The sequence below is a fragment of the Rana temporaria genome, chromosome 8 (assembly GCF_905171775.1).
Source record: "Rana temporaria chromosome 8, aRanTem1.1, whole genome shotgun sequence".
Lineage (NCBI taxonomy): Eukaryota > Metazoa > Chordata > Amphibia > Anura > Ranidae > Rana > Rana temporaria.
In genome coordinates this window covers 125,834,520-125,853,712 of record NC_053496.1, presented here as the reverse complement: position 1 = coordinate 125,853,712, position 19,193 = coordinate 125,834,520, and the positions used below count along the sequence as shown (strand labels likewise).

General features: G+C 44.5%; 1 protein-coding gene across 1 annotated transcript in view; it reads right to left on the bottom strand.

Annotated features, from left to right (window-relative positions):
* The window catches only part of LOC120910441 (heparan-alpha-glucosaminide N-acetyltransferase-like), a 468,708-nt gene that overhangs the window by 435,387 nt on the left and 14,128 nt on the right, over positions 1 to 19,193 (bottom strand). Inside the window, exons 2-3 of the mRNA XM_040322198.1 lie at positions 7,502 to 7,596; positions 1,106 to 1,242 (exon numbers count right to left, since the gene is read on the bottom strand). Coding sequence (XP_040178132.1) covers positions 1,106 to 1,242; positions 7,502 to 7,596 — 232 coding nt within the window. The remainder of the gene's footprint in view (positions 1 to 1,105; positions 1,243 to 7,501; positions 7,597 to 19,193) is intronic.

Sequence of the window (19,193 nt, the reverse complement as noted above, 5' to 3'; positions counted from 1 at the left end):
GTCTAGATACATAAAGTTAAGAACGAAAATTTTAGGCACCAACCACATTGTGAATAGATACAAGAACAGCCCCCTGTAATGGGGATGATCTGAGCATTTTTATCTCTCTCTTTTTTCTTTTTTTTTTTTTTTTTTTTTTTTTTTTCTCTCCCCTTCTCTTTCTCATCCTTTTCACGAGATGTTGTTTCCCTTTCCCTCTATATAAATAAGATGATCAATGTATATTCTTAATTTTTATAATAGATGTATCGCACACTAAGATTAAGTGACAAACAAGTAAGGATGTTGGTTCTTGGAACTTTTTTGATATGAAATATTTGTTTAAATAATCAAATGTGTATAAGGAAAAAAAAGACAAATAAAGAATGAAATTTAAAAAAAAATAGTTAATGTCGATTAAGTGCGTAACATGCCACTTTAAATGCAAGCAGTGGAGCTACCTTAAAGGGGTTGAAAAGGTAAAAAAAAAAAAAAATCCTAAACAGCTTCCTTTACCTTAGTGCAGTCCTCCCTCACTTATCTCATCCTTCCATCTTGCTTTTAAATGTCCTTATTTTTTCTGAGAAATCCTCACTTCCTGTTCTTCTGTCTGTAACTCCACACAGTAATGCAAGGCTTTCTCCCTGGTGTGGAGTGTTGTGCTCGCCCCCTCTCTTGGACTACAGGAGAGTCAGGACGACCACTAACACACAGCTCTTTTCTCTATCTGCAATGTACAGAGCATCCTGACTCTCCTGTAGTCCAAGGGAGTGGGCAAGCACGACACTCCACACCAGGGAGAAAGCCTTGCATTACTGTGTGGAGTTACAGACAGAAGAACAGGAAGTGAGGAATTCTCAGAAGAAATGAGGACATTTAAAAGCAAAATCGAAGGATCAGGTAAGTGAAGGAGGACTGCACTAAGGTAAAGGAAGCTTTAGGAAAACATTTTTTTTTTACCTTTACAATCCCTTTAATTTGACTTTTGATCAGCCTCATGTAATCCCCTGTACAGCAGTTTTGCTGCGGTGTTTGTATGCTAAAAAGTGACAAGCTGATAGGTGGGGAGGACAGAGTAACAGAGAAATTAGCTCATCATTAACAGTTCCTCTTTGTAATTTTTTACCTGCACACTGGGTCTTTTTTTCCACCTTCCCTCATTACCTGGATGGTGAGGGTAAAATGTGTGCTGATAATGGTGGCGTTGTTGGCTGGCTGTGAACTGTTGGCACTGGGTACGGTCAGCAGGGGCTGGAAAAGGCACTGCACCAAAACAAAGGATGAATAATTATATTTAAAGATATGCAACAATAGTATTGGGTCGAAAGTAATAAAAGAAAAATCTTGCGAGCTACCAAACGTTCACCAAATGAGAATGAAGATGGTGTGATATTGTGGAAAATATATGAATGAACCAGACCAGCTGCTAACACTGATCACATCCCCATATACATGTGCAAATATAATTGTCTTACAAAGTGTAGCGCTATATCATATACAAAATGTATCTGATAAAAATTAACCATTGAAAACCATTAACAAGTAAAACGTGCATACATCAATATCATGCAAATAAAGTGCAACAAAGTCGATATAAATATGCAGATCAAATCTCCCACAAGCGATTGATGAATGTCTTGATCACAAATATGGAAATAATGAACATGTCCAACCACCACTAGGTCACTTCACTCGTGCTTTCCCCCGATGGGTATAGGCTCACCTCTAGGAGTGTAACCCCCCAGCTAAGTTGGGTCAAAAAACATCTGTGAGCCTCCCCAGGACCCAATGAGATAATCCAAATCACCTGGCTCCTATACTTCTCCCGTAGCCTCCTCCTCAGTATGTCAGCAACAAAGTATATGCAGAGAAAAGACTCCAATTGTGCTTGAATTGTTTAAAACTTGCAAATAATTTATTAAAACGTGCAGGGTACTCACATACTATAGGTGCTTCCAGCACACCACACTGTAGCAAACATTAGGCTGTAACTGTGTAACAAAAAGTCGCACATCCAATATTCCCAATCAGCTGCCAAAACTCTTTGAGATCCCCCTGAGGAAGACACACGTGACCATGTGTCAACACACGTAGGGGAGGGGCTAGGGCACTCAGGCTCTAAAGAGTTTTGGCAGCTGATCGGGAATATTGGATGTGCGACTTTGTGTTACACAGTTACAGCCTAAATGTTTGCTACAGTGTTTCTCTGCAATTACTCTGTTGCTGACATACTGAGGAGGGGGCTACGGGAGAGGTATTGAAGCCAGCTAATTTGTATTATCTCATTGAGTCCTGGGGAGGCTCACAGGCGTTTTTTGACCCAACTTAGCTGGAGGGTTAGCCTATACCCATCAGGGGGAGCACGAGTGAGATGACCTAGCGGTGGTTGGACGTGTTTATTATTTCCATACTTGTGATCAAGACATTCATCAATCAATTGTAGGAGATTTGATCTGCACATGTTATATAAACTTAGTTGCACTTTATTTACATGATATTGATGTATGCACGTTTTTTGTTAATGCTTTTCAATGATTGATTTTTATCAGATGCATGTCAGATAAAAATCTGAAGCTGGTCAGAGTTAGTGGGAAGATGGATGGAGCCTAATACAAGGCAATCTTAGAAGAAAACCTGTTAGAGTCTGCAAAAGACTTGAGACTGGGGGGGGGGGAGGTTCACCTTCCAGCAGGACAACGACCGTAAAAATACAGCCAGAGCTACAATGGAATGGTTTATATCAAAGCATATTCATGTGTTAGAATGGCCCAATCAAAGTCCAGACCTAAATTCAATTTTGCAAAGCAGAATGGGTAAAAATGTCACTCTCTAGGGGCCAGATCCACAGCCAGCGCCGCAAATTAAGTTACTCAAAACTTATGTCATTTAAGTTACGGCGCCCTAATTTGGTGTCGTAAGTGCCGTATCCACAGCGCATTTGCGCACAAAAATGCGCAAGCGTAACTTAAATCCCGAGGCGTATAGCGGGGTTATTGCAAGTGGGAAGGAAGTGGGCGTGCTTCATTGTAATGAGCCGTGACCCCACGCAAATGAAGGGCCGGCCGTACTGCGCATGCGTGCACGAATCTGCTTCTCACTGGGCATGTGCAGAACTTGGCTTGGTGCAATCAGTGAGATAGGAAAAAGGCCAAGCGTACTTAGTTTGAGGATCGCCCTGTGTATAAATAGCCCCAGACAAACACACTTCCCTTGCAAAAGTATTTCCCTATGTTACCCTTCCTAGAGCAAGTTGCTTCTGCTCTGAACGTTTGTCGGTGTTTGTTGGTGAGTTGTGTGTGATTGAGAAGTTTTGGAGGAGTATTAGATTGTAGTTGGTGTTTGTTTCTGCTAAGTGTATTTTCTGTTTGTTTTTTTCTGAGTGTTTTTTTTTTTTTTTATTGTATTTTGTGTTTGTTTTTTTCTGATTGTATTTTGTGTTTGTTTTTTGCGTGTTTGTTTTTGAATTTGTAGTAGCTGTCTGCTTGTGTGTTTTGCTTGTTGTGTGTTTCTTCTGTGAGTTTTTTTGTTTGTTTGTTGTGTGTATATTTTTGTTTGTTTGTCCTGTGAGTTTCTTCTTGTTGCTGAGTGGTGTCTGTGATGGCACCCAAGCGCAGGAAGCTCAATTTTAATCAGGTAGAGAAGCAAATTCTTGCTCGGGCTATCGTCCAATATGGCCGATATTTGCATGGCCCTGATAGCCGGAACACCTCCCCGGCCCAAAGGAAGGCGATTCTAAAGAAGGTTACGGATCAATGCGGCGGGGGGGGAGACGAGGACCCCCGCTGGCATCCAAAAAAAGATCAACGATCTAAAGAGCGTGGTCCGTAATAAGGTGGCAAAGATCACTGCCCATACCATGGGCACTGGAGGAGGGGGGCCCTGCCCCATCCGTCTGAGTGAGGAGGAATGGGCAGTGGCCCGGTGTTTCCCAGCCAGAGTAGGTGGTGGGCCTGCGTGGATATCAGACAGGTGTTCCTGTGAGGCCAGGTAAGTTTTTGGATTTTCTATCTGGTGATTAGCATGTGTAGGTGGGGGAAGGGAAGATGTGCCAAGTGTGTGGATCCTCAAACCTGTGATTGTTTTGTGTCCTCCACAGATGACCAGGAGGTTGCTGGGCCATCAGGCCAGGCTGCTGCACCACCCCAAAGACAATAGGCTGCTGATGAGTCCCAAGAAGGGCAGGATTCCCCAGGGGAGGGGAGTGGCCAAACCTCCCCTCATGAGGAGGTTGAGGGGGAGGAGGATGAGGGGGAGGAGGATGAGGGGGTGGAGGAAGAAGATCTTGATATTGGCCGGGAAGTCCTTTTGGCCTCGGATATGATGATCCTTGAGGCTACCCTTGAGGCTACCCCTGAGGCTACCCCAGAGCCTACCCCAGAGGCTGGCAGCAGTCAGGCCACCATCAGGGGTAGCCCCTCACACTCCTCCCCCAACAGGCCGCAACCCACAAGGGTCACTCTCCCCCCTCCTCCCAGGCCACAAGCCTCAGGGGCAGGCAGGATGGCTACCCAGGAGACCAGGGGGGTGGCCGAGCATCTGCCGGCCAGTCTGCAGAAGGACAATGCCCGGCAGACCCGCCATCTGGGTCAGATAAAAGAGACTCTGACCCAGATGTAGCACAGCCTGAGTGTAATGAAGGAGTCACTCGGTGATGTGGCCACAAACTCATTGGCGCTCATCACATGCTTGTGTGAGCTGCAGACTGCCACAACAGGCGTGGCCCAGGAGGTGACTGCCCTGACCCAGGCTATGTGCAGGACAATACCCGGGCTGTCCAGGACAATACCCGGGCTGGCCAGGCCAATGCGGCTGCCCTCACAAACTGTCTGACAAGGATAGCAGTGGCCTTGGAGGGCAGGCCAGCAGGAGGACAGACACCAGGGGAGGCTCCTCCTTCCCCTGCTCACCCCACCCACCCCCATGAAGATACTCCCTCCCCTGCTAACACCCCCCCACGAAAATGCTCCCTCCCCTGCTAACACCCCCCCCCCCATGAAGATCCTCCGGTTGGCCGTGCCCGTGCCCGTGGGCAGCCCCAGATGGAGCAATCGCCCGCCGCAATTAATTTGCAGGGGTACTTTTTATTTTTTTATTTTTATGATTTATTTTTTATTTTTATGATTTTGTTTATTATACTGTACTTATGATTTGGTTTATGTGTGTGATGATGTGTGAATGTGGGGGGGGTGGCATTCCTGATTAAATAAGGGTGTCATCCTCAGTTTTGGTGGAGAAGGGATCCCCAGGACCAGGGAGAAGTGATCCCAGGTCCCTGAATGGTGTATGAATGCACAGTAACAGAATTGGAGCCGTGGCGTGGCGTTACTGCTCCCAAGTACCAATGGGGGGGGGGGGGGGGTGGTACTTGGATCTAATCCAATTAGATGTGCATGTGATATGTCTGTGCTAGGGACCACAGTGGTGTGCATTCATGCATTCTCATTGTGACATAATTAATGTGTGTGTTTACTGTGCAAAGATGCATTCTGCGAGGCGTCTCCTGACTGCGGTTCCCTCAAAATAGGGGGTACCCTCGGTCACTGAAGTCACTAGTCTAGCTATGCGCATGGATGCCCCTGGCATGTTGGCATACAGATTTTAGTCCAGCAAGTGTGTGTGCTCAGCTCTTCCTTAATGGTGTTGCTTTAGCTGACCTTTACACGGCATGTGTAAAATTAGGGCACCTTTTTATAAAGTGTAAATTTACACATTGAAACTAACAGAAGCGCACAGGGCGTAATCTACGGTGCACACACTTAATTTTGTGGATCGCCCTATCTCCTCATTTGCATCTTTGCCTATCAAAACAGCGGCGTGTCTAGCGTAATTTGCGCACGGAAAAGCGCCGGTGTAATTTTTTTAGGTAGGACGGAAAAACATGATTTTAAGGTGTATCTCGTTTTGAGGATCAGGCGCAAAGATACGCGCCGTGTAAATTTTAATTACGCCGCGTATCTCGAGTTAAGTCGGCGCATCAGCTTTGTGGATCTGGCCCTAGATGTGCAAAGCTGGTAGAGACATCCCCAAAAAGACTTGCAGCTGTAATTGCAGTGAAAGGTGTTTCTACAAAGTATTGACTCTTGAGGGGGGCTGATTAGAAATGCACGCCATGCTTTTCACATATTTATTTGTAAAAAAAATTGAAAACTATTTATCATTTTCCATCCACTTCACAATTATGCAGCACTTTGTGTTGTTCTATCACATACATTTCAAGGCGTATGAATACTTTTTTAAGGCACTGTATAACGAAAAGTATTCATTCTGTTTAACACTGTGAACTCTGCTACTACATCAGGAACAAAGATCCCTATAATAACATCAACAGCTTTATGTAAATTAAATGTAGAACATATAGGCATTGAAATTTCCAGGGGCTGGAGCAGCACTAGAAAACTGTCCTGGACAGGGGAGCAACAAATTTGAAAAGAGGGCTGCACCACAAGTTCCAGCTCACATTAATGTGTATGCAGTAACATGCATATGGATTGAGCATTATTACATGCACGTTCATAAGTGTTTTACATGCACATTAAAAAGCATTTAATGCACCTTTTTGAAACTTTTTAATCCATAACTTCTCATTTTTTTTTTGTTAAAAGCTGCTATAAGACTGCACAAGGAGCTCCACCACATCAGATTTAATGGGAAACTCAAGGATCCCTATATTGTTATAATGCATAGCTCTATTCTGCAGTCTCTAATTATATTAGACATCAACAATGCACCTGGTAGCCAGAGGGCATGTTACTATTACATACAATCAAAGAGGGAAGTGGTGTGGTTGACCAATGGGGTGGACCTACATCTCAATACATCTGGAAATGGAGAGAACCCACCCTAACGGGCCCAAATGACAATACATGAAATGAAGTATGAAAAAGTATACAACATTTTTTTATTAGAAGTATAAAATATTGGAAGTGACTGGTAACACCAAAAGTCAACATGAATACATGGAACACATAAGAACATAGAGGCTCTAAAGGGGTCACAGGACTCCTGTGATGAGAATCACCATGGCATAGCATGCAGACCATACCCAACACGTTTCAGAAACTTCTTTCTTTAGGGGTGTGTTTGCTTCTTTAAATACAGAAGTAACCTGCTCTATTTACATATATACCCCTGAAAAAAGAAGTTTCTGAAACGCGTCGTGTGTAGTCTGCATGTTTTGCCATGGTGATTCTCATTGTGGTAGTCCTGTGACCCCTTTAGAGCCTCTATGTTTTTACGTCTATGTATTCATGTTGACTTTTGATGTTACCAGCCACTTCCAATATTTTATATTTATAATAAAAAATGTATACTTTTTAATATTTAATTTCATGTATTGTCATTTTAGGCCATTAAAAGTCCCGTTAGGGGGGGGGGGGGTTGTCTCTATTTTCCTGTTACTATTACATAGGCTAGCATTTTTTAGTTCCTAATAACACATGTTTTCCCCCCCAAAAATATAAATAAAATAAAATATATCTAGTAATGCTCACATCTTACATCCTGATATATTGCATATTCTTACCTGATAGCAGTAATCAGAGACATAAAGCAGAGTTATAGCATCAGAAAGATGATTTCTCACGGTTAACAAAGCTTCATCCAATTGTAGTTCTTCAGCTACAACAGAAAGAGATAAGTGATGTCCTAGTTTAATAAAAACGCGTAAAGTATTTCTAAAGGGAATTTTTTTTTTTAAGCTTGGATACAATAGAAAGGGAACAATTGTCAGGTTTTTATTGCTATCTAGGGATTCCCTAATTTGAAAGGGATTTCCTCTCACTTCAAGTTTTGGCTATGAGACAGGAAGTGAAGGGAAATCTTTCCAATGGTACACAGATGGTTAAAAACTGACATGGGTTTTAGCTTTAAGACTAATTTAAGGAATGGATCTATATTTCCAACCAGAATACCAATACCTAATAAAAGGATCCTAAGCAACAAAAGAAGGCTACCTTCAAACATCAATTCAGGAGTAAAGAAACATCTAACAATCTTCTAGGCATATGTCAAATGCAAGGCCCAGAGGCCAGATCCTACCAGGCCTTATCATGTGGCCCTCATCCCAGTTTTTACAGTCGGATTGTGACAGAACTCCATTTTACCCCCTCCGGCTCTCGCCATTTGCTCCCAGCGCTCACTTCTGTGTTTACAAGGGATTGCTTTGATCTCAGCAGCTCCTGGATGTAACAAATCCCTGCACACACTCACGGCAGGCATAGTCCTCCAGAGAGAAAACTGCCTCCCTTAAATGCGAGCAGAGCTGCTTACACAGGGAGGTACTGGAGCCGGGCCAGGTAGGAGAGTAGAGACGCAAGAAAACTTTGGGAGAGGGGAGGTTGCACACTGTGCATAGTGAACTCTGTACATAGCGTACCCCTAAACCCTATGCTCTGTACGTAGTGCACCCCTAAACAATGTACTCTCTACGTAGCGCACCCTGAACTCTGAGCATAAGACACCCCTGGAACTGAATAAACACCACCGCTCAGACCCTCAGTGTCCTTAAAATACTGTGCAGAAACAAGAGCACTTTAGCATCTGATAGATTACAGTATATGCATGCAAGAGCTATTGGGATTTGAGCACAGGTATATCTTGTTTCTGTTTCATTGCAGGTTAGTGACCAGATTGGAACCTAGTAGCTCTCCCCCATTTTGTGTCCATTTGCCCCATGTTGGCATTGTGTCCACAGTAGCATTTGCAGAGTAGGGCTGGCCATAGAGAGATTTTGTTGGACAGCTTAAACATGTGTGTGATGTGTGTGCAATATGTGTGAAATAAAAATCTTGTTTTTCTTTATCAAAGTTGCTAGAAAGGGGATATAGCCGTGTGCAGTGGGTCATACAGAATTTGCTTTTTCAAAAGGACTGTGCCAGGACATGGTGCTCACTGGACAACTTCTGCTTGCCACCCTAGTAGGTATTTAGCAGCATCCCATGTCAAAATGAACAAGAATATTATTTGTCCACAGTTAAAAAACATAGCGGATCACCAACGCTAACATGCATTCCGCCCAAAACCCAAACCTTAAAGGGGTGTAAACCCTGAGGTTTTTCTCCATAATGCATTCAATGCATAAAGTGAAAAACTTTTATAGTGCTGCAGACAATACTTACCTGAACCCCAATCTTTCCCAGCGACAAGAAGAAGTACAGCAGCTCCAGCCGCTGTCTCGAGTCCTCATTGGATAGATTGATTTCAGCAGCAACAGCCATTGGCTCCCACTGCTGTCAATCAAATCCAGTGACACGGGGCGGAGCAGAGTCCTGCTGTCTGTGTCAATAGACCCAGCAGCAGGAATCGGGAGCGCGCCCGCATGAGTGCCTCTTTGGAATGCGGGTCTCCAAGGGGGCACTCGATGCCGGGAGGTGCGCCGCAGGGGGGCCCCGGGAGAGAAGGATCGGAGTCACTATGTGCAAAACCCTTGCACAGAGAAGGAAAGTATACCATATTTGTTATTTAAAAAAAAAATAATCTTTACAACCCCTTTATTCTTAGTTAGCTGGGGCCACTTTCACCGTTGTATTTAATCTTCCATGCCCAATGAATATTAGTCAAACTCAGCACATCTCAGATACAACAGGCCCTTTTAAGGCAATAATACTGCTGATGCAGCCTGTGAGGAAATTGAGCTTGACCCCCCTGCTAATAAGACCTACAGCTATGAGTAATAAACAAAAATTGACTTTTGTAAAATGTTCACTACTTATACCAGCAGATCTTGTTAGATGGCTAGAGTTTATTTTACACAGGTTTCAAATAAACATAAAATTCTTGGATCACTGGCACATGTGATACCGGTGAATGATGTAGTAAACTTAGGCACAGACTAAGGTCCAAATCTGCTGTATAAGTAGGTGGTGGTTACTGAATTTGGGGTTTAAACTGTAATAGAAGCAAGAAGGGGGGAGCACAGCCAGATTCTTATACTTCTACATTTTTTTTTTCTGTGTTGATGGTTGTATTGTACTGTTTTCTCCTTTGATTTCTCCATTAAAGTTTGTCAAGCTGGGCGGTGCCAGAAAGGCTACCCATGACCTGAATTAACGTCCTCTAATTGGGCAACCAAGTGGCAAATGAGGTTTAATGTTGACAACTGGGGGGGTGGGATCCATAGTGGAGAAGGATCTGGGGATTTTGGTAGATCATAAGCTCAATAATAGCATGCAATGCCAAGCTGCGATTTCCAAAGTCCTTTCTTGTATTGAGAGGTATGGACTCCAAAGAGCGAGATATAATTTTTCCCTTGTTCAAATCATTAGTAAGACCTCATCTGGAATATGCAGTTCAGTTTTGGGCACCAGTTCTCAAAAAGGATGTCGGGGGAACTGGAGAACGGCAACCAAACTGATAAGAGGCATGGAGGAGCTCAGATATAAGGAAAGATTAGAGGAACTGAATCTATTCCCTCTTGAGAAGAGGAGCTTAAGGTGGGGGGTATGATCAATAGTGTTGAGCAGAATATGCCATATTCGATTTCGCGATATATCTCGAATATATATTCGAATATTCGAGATATATTCGCTAAATTCGAATATTCGTGATATTTTATCGAAATTAATTGAATGCGATTTTTCGCTATTGCGAATGCGAAAATAATTGCGATTTTTTTAATAACTGCGGTAGGAGCGCTCTGATTGGCTTAGAATATTCGTGATATTTTATCGAAATATCGCAACATGCGAATGCGATATTTATTGCGGAATTTCGAGATATGCTGGAGGAGCGCTCTGATTGGCTTAGAATATTCGTGATATTTTATCGAAATATCGCAACATGCGAATGCGATATTTATTGCGGAATTTCGAGATATGCTGGAGGAGCGCTCTGATTGGCTCAGAATATTCGTGATATTTTATCGAAATATCGCAACATGCGAATGCGATATTTATTGCGCAATTTCGAGATATGCTGGAGGAGCGCTCTGATTGGCTCAGAATATTCGTGATATTTTATCGAAATATCGCAACATGCGAATGCGATATTTATTGCGCAATTTCGAGATATGCTGGAGGAGCGCTCTGATTGGCTCAGAATATTCCTGATATTTTATCGAAATATCGCAACATGCGAATGCGAAATTTATTGCAGATATTTCGAAAACTGCTGTAGCAGCACTCTGAAATCGAATATGTATGATATTTTAACCGAAATACATATTGCGATTGCGATTTTTCGATCGCGCATGCGCAATTGCGCGAACAACACGCGACCATTTCCTGGAGCCTTGCCAGTTTCCAACTTATGATCGCAGCGCAATCACACAGCAACATGGTTGGAAGCAATTTCACTAAGTCTGAGGAAAAGTTGCTGATTTGTGTAAGTATTTTGACCACTGTTATTTCATCATCTTCAACTGCATTTTAGTCTAGTTTAAAAGTTAGTATAATATGATCAGATATTAGTATTTCACAAAAAATGTGTCTCCTGCTTTTACAAAACTACAAGTCCCAGCATGCCTGGACAGCTGCAGACACCCTGGTTTGGCAAATGTGTATTTAGGCACTTTTTCCTTGTTATTTAGCATAATGAATTTAACATTTTATTGGACATAGGACGTATGCGAACGTCCTGACTTCAGGTCCTCAAGGCCCAAGGACGTTCGATTACATATTGCCCTTTAGATGTTGCAGAACTACAACTTCCAGCATGCCTGGGAATGCTGGCACTTCTAGTATTGTAAGTTTCTGCAGGCCCACATTTTTCAGGCCTTTATGCACGGGTCTCTAAACTGTGGCACCCTAGATGCAGCAAAAGTAAATTCTTAGCATGCACTGACAGACCGTGGCTGATGGGAGTAGTAGTTTTGCAACAGCTGGAGGTGGACTGGTCTTGAAACCCAAGTTAGGTAACAAACCCGTAGTGTTTTGCAACATTCTGCCTCCAGCTGGTTATTTTCTGTGAAAAGCCTGTGGCGTGCAAAACAACAACCAAAAACTCCACCCGGTGCAAGGAAAAATTTGCACACACCTAAAGAGTGACATCACAAAAAACTGCGACGGTTGTATACGTCAGTGGTCCTCCGAAAAGGTCCCGTCTCTGACCCCCCGGGGCGTTAGGCTCCTGACAGGGAAAAGAGTTACTGTGGTCCATACAGCCGAAGCATATGGACCCATCTCGGTCCAAGCAGCGCAATCAACACGCGAACAACACGCGACCATTTCCTGGACCCTTGCCAGTTTCCAACTTTATGATCGCAACGCAATCGCAGAGCAAGATGGTTGGAAGTAATTTCACTGTATCTGAGGAAAAGTTGCTGATTTGTGTAAGTATTTTGACCACTGTTATTTCATTATCTTCAACTGCATTTTAGTCTAGTTTAAAAGTTAGTATATATTCATAATTATGCAAATGATAATGGCTGCTATATTTATGTAAAAAAGGTGGCGACCGAAATGGCAGTATATAAAATCTGTCATGTTACCCCTGTCATTGATTAATAAGGCGAGAATGCTTCCAATTGTTGAATAGCATACATTTATGTCATATATCCATAAGGCTGTCAACAAAAGTATTACAATATACTTTGTTCTTCATCTTGCAGAAGTTCCTGGAAACAGGATACGATGAGCTGCGGAGGCAGCAAGAAAAACAGGGAGTTATAAGCTCCCTGATTGAGGAACTAGGCGAAGAACACACTCGCATGGCGATCCTCAAAAAGTGGTCCGACCTGAAGAGGCGCCAGATGAACCGGGTCAGGCGTATCCGGAATAAATATCATCCTGGTAAGTTATTGGTCACAGTTATGTTTTTTTTCCCTAAAGTGTATTTTGTGCGTGTACTCGAGAGAGGAGCCGGACTGCAGGAGTTGGGAGTAGGCTGGCTCCCCCAGAGGTAATCTGCCACCTTTCTCCCATGCCCCGGGGTGGCAATGGCGGTGTGTGAGGGGGTCCTCCACACAGACCGTCTACCTGCTCCGCTTCGAAGCCCCACGGGGCAGAGGGACTCCCTATAAGGGAGTGAGAGGATTTGCTCCGCTCAACCAGCCCCGTTAGTCCTTCGCCTCTCTTTTTAGAGACCGCATGGTCAGAGTGCGTGCATGTTAACACCAATTGCGAGTGCGTGTGTAAGTGTGGTGGTTTTTGTGGGAGGGAGGTGGGCATACTAAGCGCAGGCTACCTCGCATAGCACACCCACCGGGGGCCGAGCTGAGACCACCAAACTCAATTCACATGTAGCCGAGAGCGGGATCCGAACCCCTAGCTGCCAGAGGTGAAATGGCTTGTCAGCGCAGTGGCATCGCGTTGAGCCAGCCCGGGTCCCTTGGGGACAGTTATGTAAGGTCATATGTAATTAATGTAAGGTCAGATGTTGTTAACCAAGACGCCATGTTGTTGTAACATATATCACCACCAGCCAAGGTATTCATAGTACTGTTGGAAAAAAACATGGGACAGCAGACAGGAACACAGAAGTTATGTGGGGAACATATTTCCCATTGCTTTGCATGGGACTTTAAACAAAAAGCCCGACCCTCACCAATGGGGTTAGTTAAGGGATAAATTAACGATCCTATACTTTAAGTGGACGTATAGATAACATGTGACCAAGTGTTATCGAAATATCTACAGCTGTTATGAAATAACATGTATTTCCCATAGAGTTGAATGGGACTTTAAAGAAAAACCCTGACCAAGGCAAATGGGGGTGGGTATGGGTTAAACCACCAATCCTATATATGTGGCTGACATATAGTAACCTGTGTGCCAAGTTTCATGTAAATATCTTTAGCCGTTTGGACGTGATGGTGGAACATACATACATACATGCACACACACCGTTGATTTTTCTATATATAGATTCCCACTAATTCCTGTGTTAGGCGTGGGGTTGTTATAGTAATCCTGTGTACTCCCATCAAGTACTTTTTTTTAACATGAGATCGTCTTGAAACAAAACAAAGGAGACAAAAACAGCTCATTTTACCATGGTGGCAGCCCACTCACGCTCAGTTCCCCTGTAGTGCCCACAAGACCCTTTAATATAACATTGTCCCATTGGTTAACTGTCTATATAAATTAATTTGTATTCAATACAATTACAGTAGAGTACACAGAATTTGGCATACGTCATTAGAAACATTTTTATATATATGAACATTGTGTTATTATAGGAGCTCCGCTACCAACTGTGCGCCCCAAGCGCACAAGGCGACAGGCCGCAGAGGAGGAGCAGGAGGAGGATGTGGAAGAGGAGGAGAGGGATGAGGAGGAGCAGCCAGGGCCATCCACATCACCACCCCCAGTTCCTGTGGAGGAGCAAGAGGAGGAGCTGCACCCCCCCCCCGAAACTTCTGGTGGAGTAGTGGGTGACGAGGAAGAGGAGCAGGATGAGACAGTTAATTATACCGTCAATCAGGAGGGTAAATATGTGCACATATATTAATAAAATTTCAACAATAAAATGTAGCTCTAAAAATGGACAGCATTTAAAGCAGGGCTGTGGAGTCGGTAGATAAATTTTTCGACTCCGACTCCTCAGTTTTATGTACTTCAGACTCCGACTCCCCGACTCCCCGACTCCCCGACTCCGACTCCTCTGTATTAATATGCGAATGTATTTTATAGATTCCTTGAGGGAAAGAAACGCAAACTACCACAGGACTACTGGCTGGGAAGCCAACAGTCTACTGTATTGCACAGTTTAAGCAAAAAGACAAACACAATGAAAACAATCAAGTGACTGGATAGTAGCAGCAGGCTTAAACATCAGGAACATGATCTTAACAGTTCAAAAATACAGACCACATTATTTGGCTGTTTTAGAACCAAAACAAAGCTTATCTATAAGAACCCAAAAAAAAAATATGAAAAACCTAGAAATGGGTTATATTAATCTTGAAATGTAGTTCTAGGCTTAGCAAATGCAAATAAATGCAATGTAGAGTTCTAAGGAAGAGAATTGCCTCTGCCAGATCCTCTTCATAGAGTCTCTTAAGTCAGACTTTATTATTTTTAAGGGCTGAAAATAATCTTTCGTAACGGTCTTTGAATCCAAATGTTTTTTTCTTATATCCTAACAGTTCTAAAAAAGCTAGAGGTGAAACAAGCTGCCCATGAAAAACCTGACGAAGAGAGTAATGGCAAATGAGCAGCAGATACTGTTTTTGATGCGCCAAAATCAACAACGGTGCAACAACTGGCGAAAAACATGATGAGGGTGACAGAGCTTCAGAAGTTAATGTCCTAATTTTTTTTTTTTTTTTTTTAATAAAAAATGTTATATTTTGCAAAGGTTTCATTTCTTATTGAAATTGTTAGTTTTTTAAACACATCTAACTTCACATCTAACACATCAACATCAACATCAACATCAACACATCTAGCTTAATAATAACCGAAAACATTTTATACTATTACTAGCTGAATACCCGGCGTTTGCCCGGTCTTCCTATCTTAACCTTTTGGGGGAGGAAAATCATAGTAATATAAATATACCCATCTTTTATATAAGGGTGTTGGTAAGGGTTAATTTAACTGTTATATATTTTTATTTGGCATATAAGTAATATGTAATAGCGGGTATTATTGAAATATCTCCAGGCGTACAGAAGTTATGTGGGAACATACATTTCCATTGATTTGCATGGGACTTTAAAGGAAAACCCCGACCCTCACAAATGGGGGTAGTTAAGGGATAAATTAACTATCAGTGGTATCAGTGAACAGCAGTGGTAATAGGAGTATATATAGAGTGGAATTAACTTTTACATAGGTGTCTTGACTGAGCAGCAGCAGCAGTAGTAGTAGTAGTAGTAGATACAGAGTCATATCACTTGGGCAGAGGGTGCCATGATGAACAGCAGTGGTAATAGGAGTATATAGAGTGGGAAATTACTTTTGACATAGTTGTCTTGACTGAGCAGCAGCAGCAGCAGCAGTAGTATATTAGACAGTAGTAGTTGATACAGAGTCATATCACTTGGGCATGAGTTGCCATGATGAACAGCAGTATGAATAAGAGTATATAGAGTGTGAAACAACTGCTGACATAGGTGTATTGACTGGGCGGCAGCAGCAACAGCAGAAGCAGCAGTAGTAGTATCAAACAGTAGTAGTTGATACAGAGTCATATCACATGGGCAGGAGTTGCCATGATGTACAGCAGTCTTAATAAGAGTATATAGAGTGTGAAATAACTGCTGGACATAGGAGTATTGACTGGCGGCAGCAGCAGCAGAAGCAGCAGTAGTAGTATTAACAGTAGTAGTTGATACAGAGTCATATCACATGGGCAGGGAGTTGCCATGATGTACAGCAGTCTTAATAAGAGTATATAGAGGTGTGAAATAACTGCTGACATAGGTGTATTGACTGGGCGGCAGCAGCAGCAGAAGCAGCAGTAGTAGTATTAACAGTAGTAGTTGATACAGAGTCATATCACATGGGCAGGAGTTGCCATGATGTACAGCAGTCTTAATAAGAGTAATAGAGTGTGAAATAACTGCTGACATAGGTGTATTGACTGGGCGGCAGCAGCAGCAGAAGCAGCAGATTAGTATTAACAGTAGTAGTTGATACAGAGTCATATCACATGGGCAGAGGTGCCATGATGAACAGCAGTAGGAATAAGAGTATATAGAGTGTTAAACACTGCTGACATAGGTGTATTGACTGGCGGCAGCAGCAGCTGAAGCAGCAGTAGTAGTATTAACAGTAGTAGTTGATACAGGAGTCATATCACATGGGCAGGAGTTGCATGATGTACAGCAGTCTTAATAAGAGTATATAGGGTGTGAAATAACTGCTGACATAATTGTCTTGACTGATCCAAAGGAGTCATGGGAGAAAATCATGTGGGTCAGATGAGACTATAATATATTTTTTGATCATAATTTCACTAACCGTGTTCGGAGGAAGAATAATGATGAGTACCATGCCAAGAACGCCATCCCTAATGTGAAGCATGGGGGTGGTAGCATCATGCTTTGGTGGTGTTTTTCTGCACATGGGACAGGGTGACTGTACTGTATTAAGGAGAGGATGACCGGGGCCATGTATTGCAAGATTTTGGGCAACAACCTCCTTCCCTGAGTTAGAGCTTTGAAGATGGGTCGAGGCTGGGTCTTCCAACATGAGAATGACCCAAAGCACACAGCCAGGATAACCATAGGATTGGCTCTGTAAGGAGCATATCAAGGTTCTGGCGTGGCCTAGCCAGTCTCCAGACCTAAACCCAATAGAGAATCTTTGGAGGGAGCTCAAACGCGTGTTTCTCAGCCGATAGCCCAGAAACATGACTGATGTAGAGAAGATCTGTGTGGAGGAGTGGGCCAAAATCCCTCCTCCAGTGTGTGCAAAAGTTGGTGTAATAACTACAAGAAATGTTTGAAACCGCTGTAATTGCAAAGAAAGCCTACTGTACCAAATATTAACATTGATTTTCTCTGATGTTGAAATAGTTATATTCAGCACTGTAAATACATCAGGTCCGGGCTTCATCAGGGAATGCATGGCAAGGGACCTTCAGCGCCCTGAACCGACGACGGGTGCCAGAAAGTCACCGCCGATCCAGACTCATTCATCTTTATGAATGTGAGTCTGTCCACGGAGTCTGTGGACAGACGGTCCTCTTGTCCGTGACCACCCCACCTGCCGCGCTGATTGTCCGCTCAGATAGTACGCTGGAGGGGGGGGCAAAGACAATAACTCCAGAGCATACTGAGCGAGCTCGCGCAGGTGTCCAATCTGGCAACCCAGTACTCCATGGGGTCGTCGGTGCTCATACTGTCAGAAGCACCGACGGACGCCATGTAGTCTGCCACCATGTGGGCCAGCCGCTGGTGGTGACTGCTGCTGCTGTGCTGGTGGTGGTACTGGGTCGCTCGGTTTGGAAGAACATCCTCATCTCTTCCATTAGGTCCCCTGCTCGGCTGCAGCTGGGTGCAGCCACCTGCTGGGTGAGATGAGGGGGGACAACTGGAGGCCGGGGAGTTGCCTGCTCCAACCGTCTGACAATGGCTGCCTGCAGTTCCTCCATCCGGTGCTGCCTCCGGCTGGCTGGGATGAACTGCTCCAGTTTCCCCTGCACCTGGGATCCAAAAGGGTGGCCATCCAGAAATCATCCCTCGTCTTGATGGTCTTAACCCGGGGGTCCCTCCTGAGGCATCTCAGCATGTGGGCAGCCATGGGGAAGAGCACAGCCCGCTGTGACTCCTCAATGCTGGCCCAGGTGAATGAGGTGCGACTCTTCATCCCTGAGGCGCTGCTGGTCAAACTCAGACATGCCCAACCCCCGGACTATCGGTGCCCCCAACACCGGCTCTCCCCTCCTGACCAGGCCCTGACTCCGGGACGACACCAGCAACCACCTCCTCCTCCTCTTCATCATCATCCTCCTCCTCCTCCTCCTCCTCCTGGTCCTGGCCTGGTCTCGGTGGAGCATTGCTGACTCCTCCTGCTCCACCAAGGCACTCTCCCCAGCCTCGAGCAGGCGATCTAGTGTCCTCTCCAGCATGAACAGTATTGGCAGCACGCTATTGAGGCCAATTTGCTCACTGCTGACCATCTTGGTCGCCTGCTCGAAGGGGACAACACTTGGCAGACCTGGTTTATCTGCCCCCACTGCGCACAGGCGATGAAAGGGAGTTGTGGTGAAGCCCTCTCAGTGCCTAGTTCCATCAGGTACTCCCTCACCGCCCTTGGCTGCTCCCACAACCTCTTCAGCATGTGGAGGGTGGAGTTCCACCGCGTCACACTGTCCACAATCAGCCTGTGAAGGGCAGATTGTACTTCCGCTGCAATTTGGACAGGGACGCGGTAGCGGTTGGGGAGCGCCTGAAGTGGCTGGCAATCCTACGCGCCTTTGCCACAATGTCACTCAACCCTGGATAAGTGCGCAGGAACTTCTGCACCACCAGGTTGAGGACATGTGCCAGACAGGGCACGTGCGTCAGACTGCCAGCATGGAGGGCGGCGAGTAGGTTGCTGCCGTTATCGCAGACAACCATACCTGGCTGGAGCCTTCGGGGTGTCAGCCACTTCTGGACCTGAGCTTGAAGTGCTTTCAGCACTTCTTCTGCAGTGTGTCCCCGGTCCCCTAAAACTAACAAGCTGGAGCACGCCTGACAGCGCACGTGCCCACACTTGAGTAGCTACGGTGGCGCTTGCTGGGAGGCTCAGCAGCTGCGGAGACAGATGGCTTGAGGGAGACCAGCAGTTCTCCCCTGGACACCCCGGGGCGGCACCACAAGATCGGTTGCCGACGATCCCCTC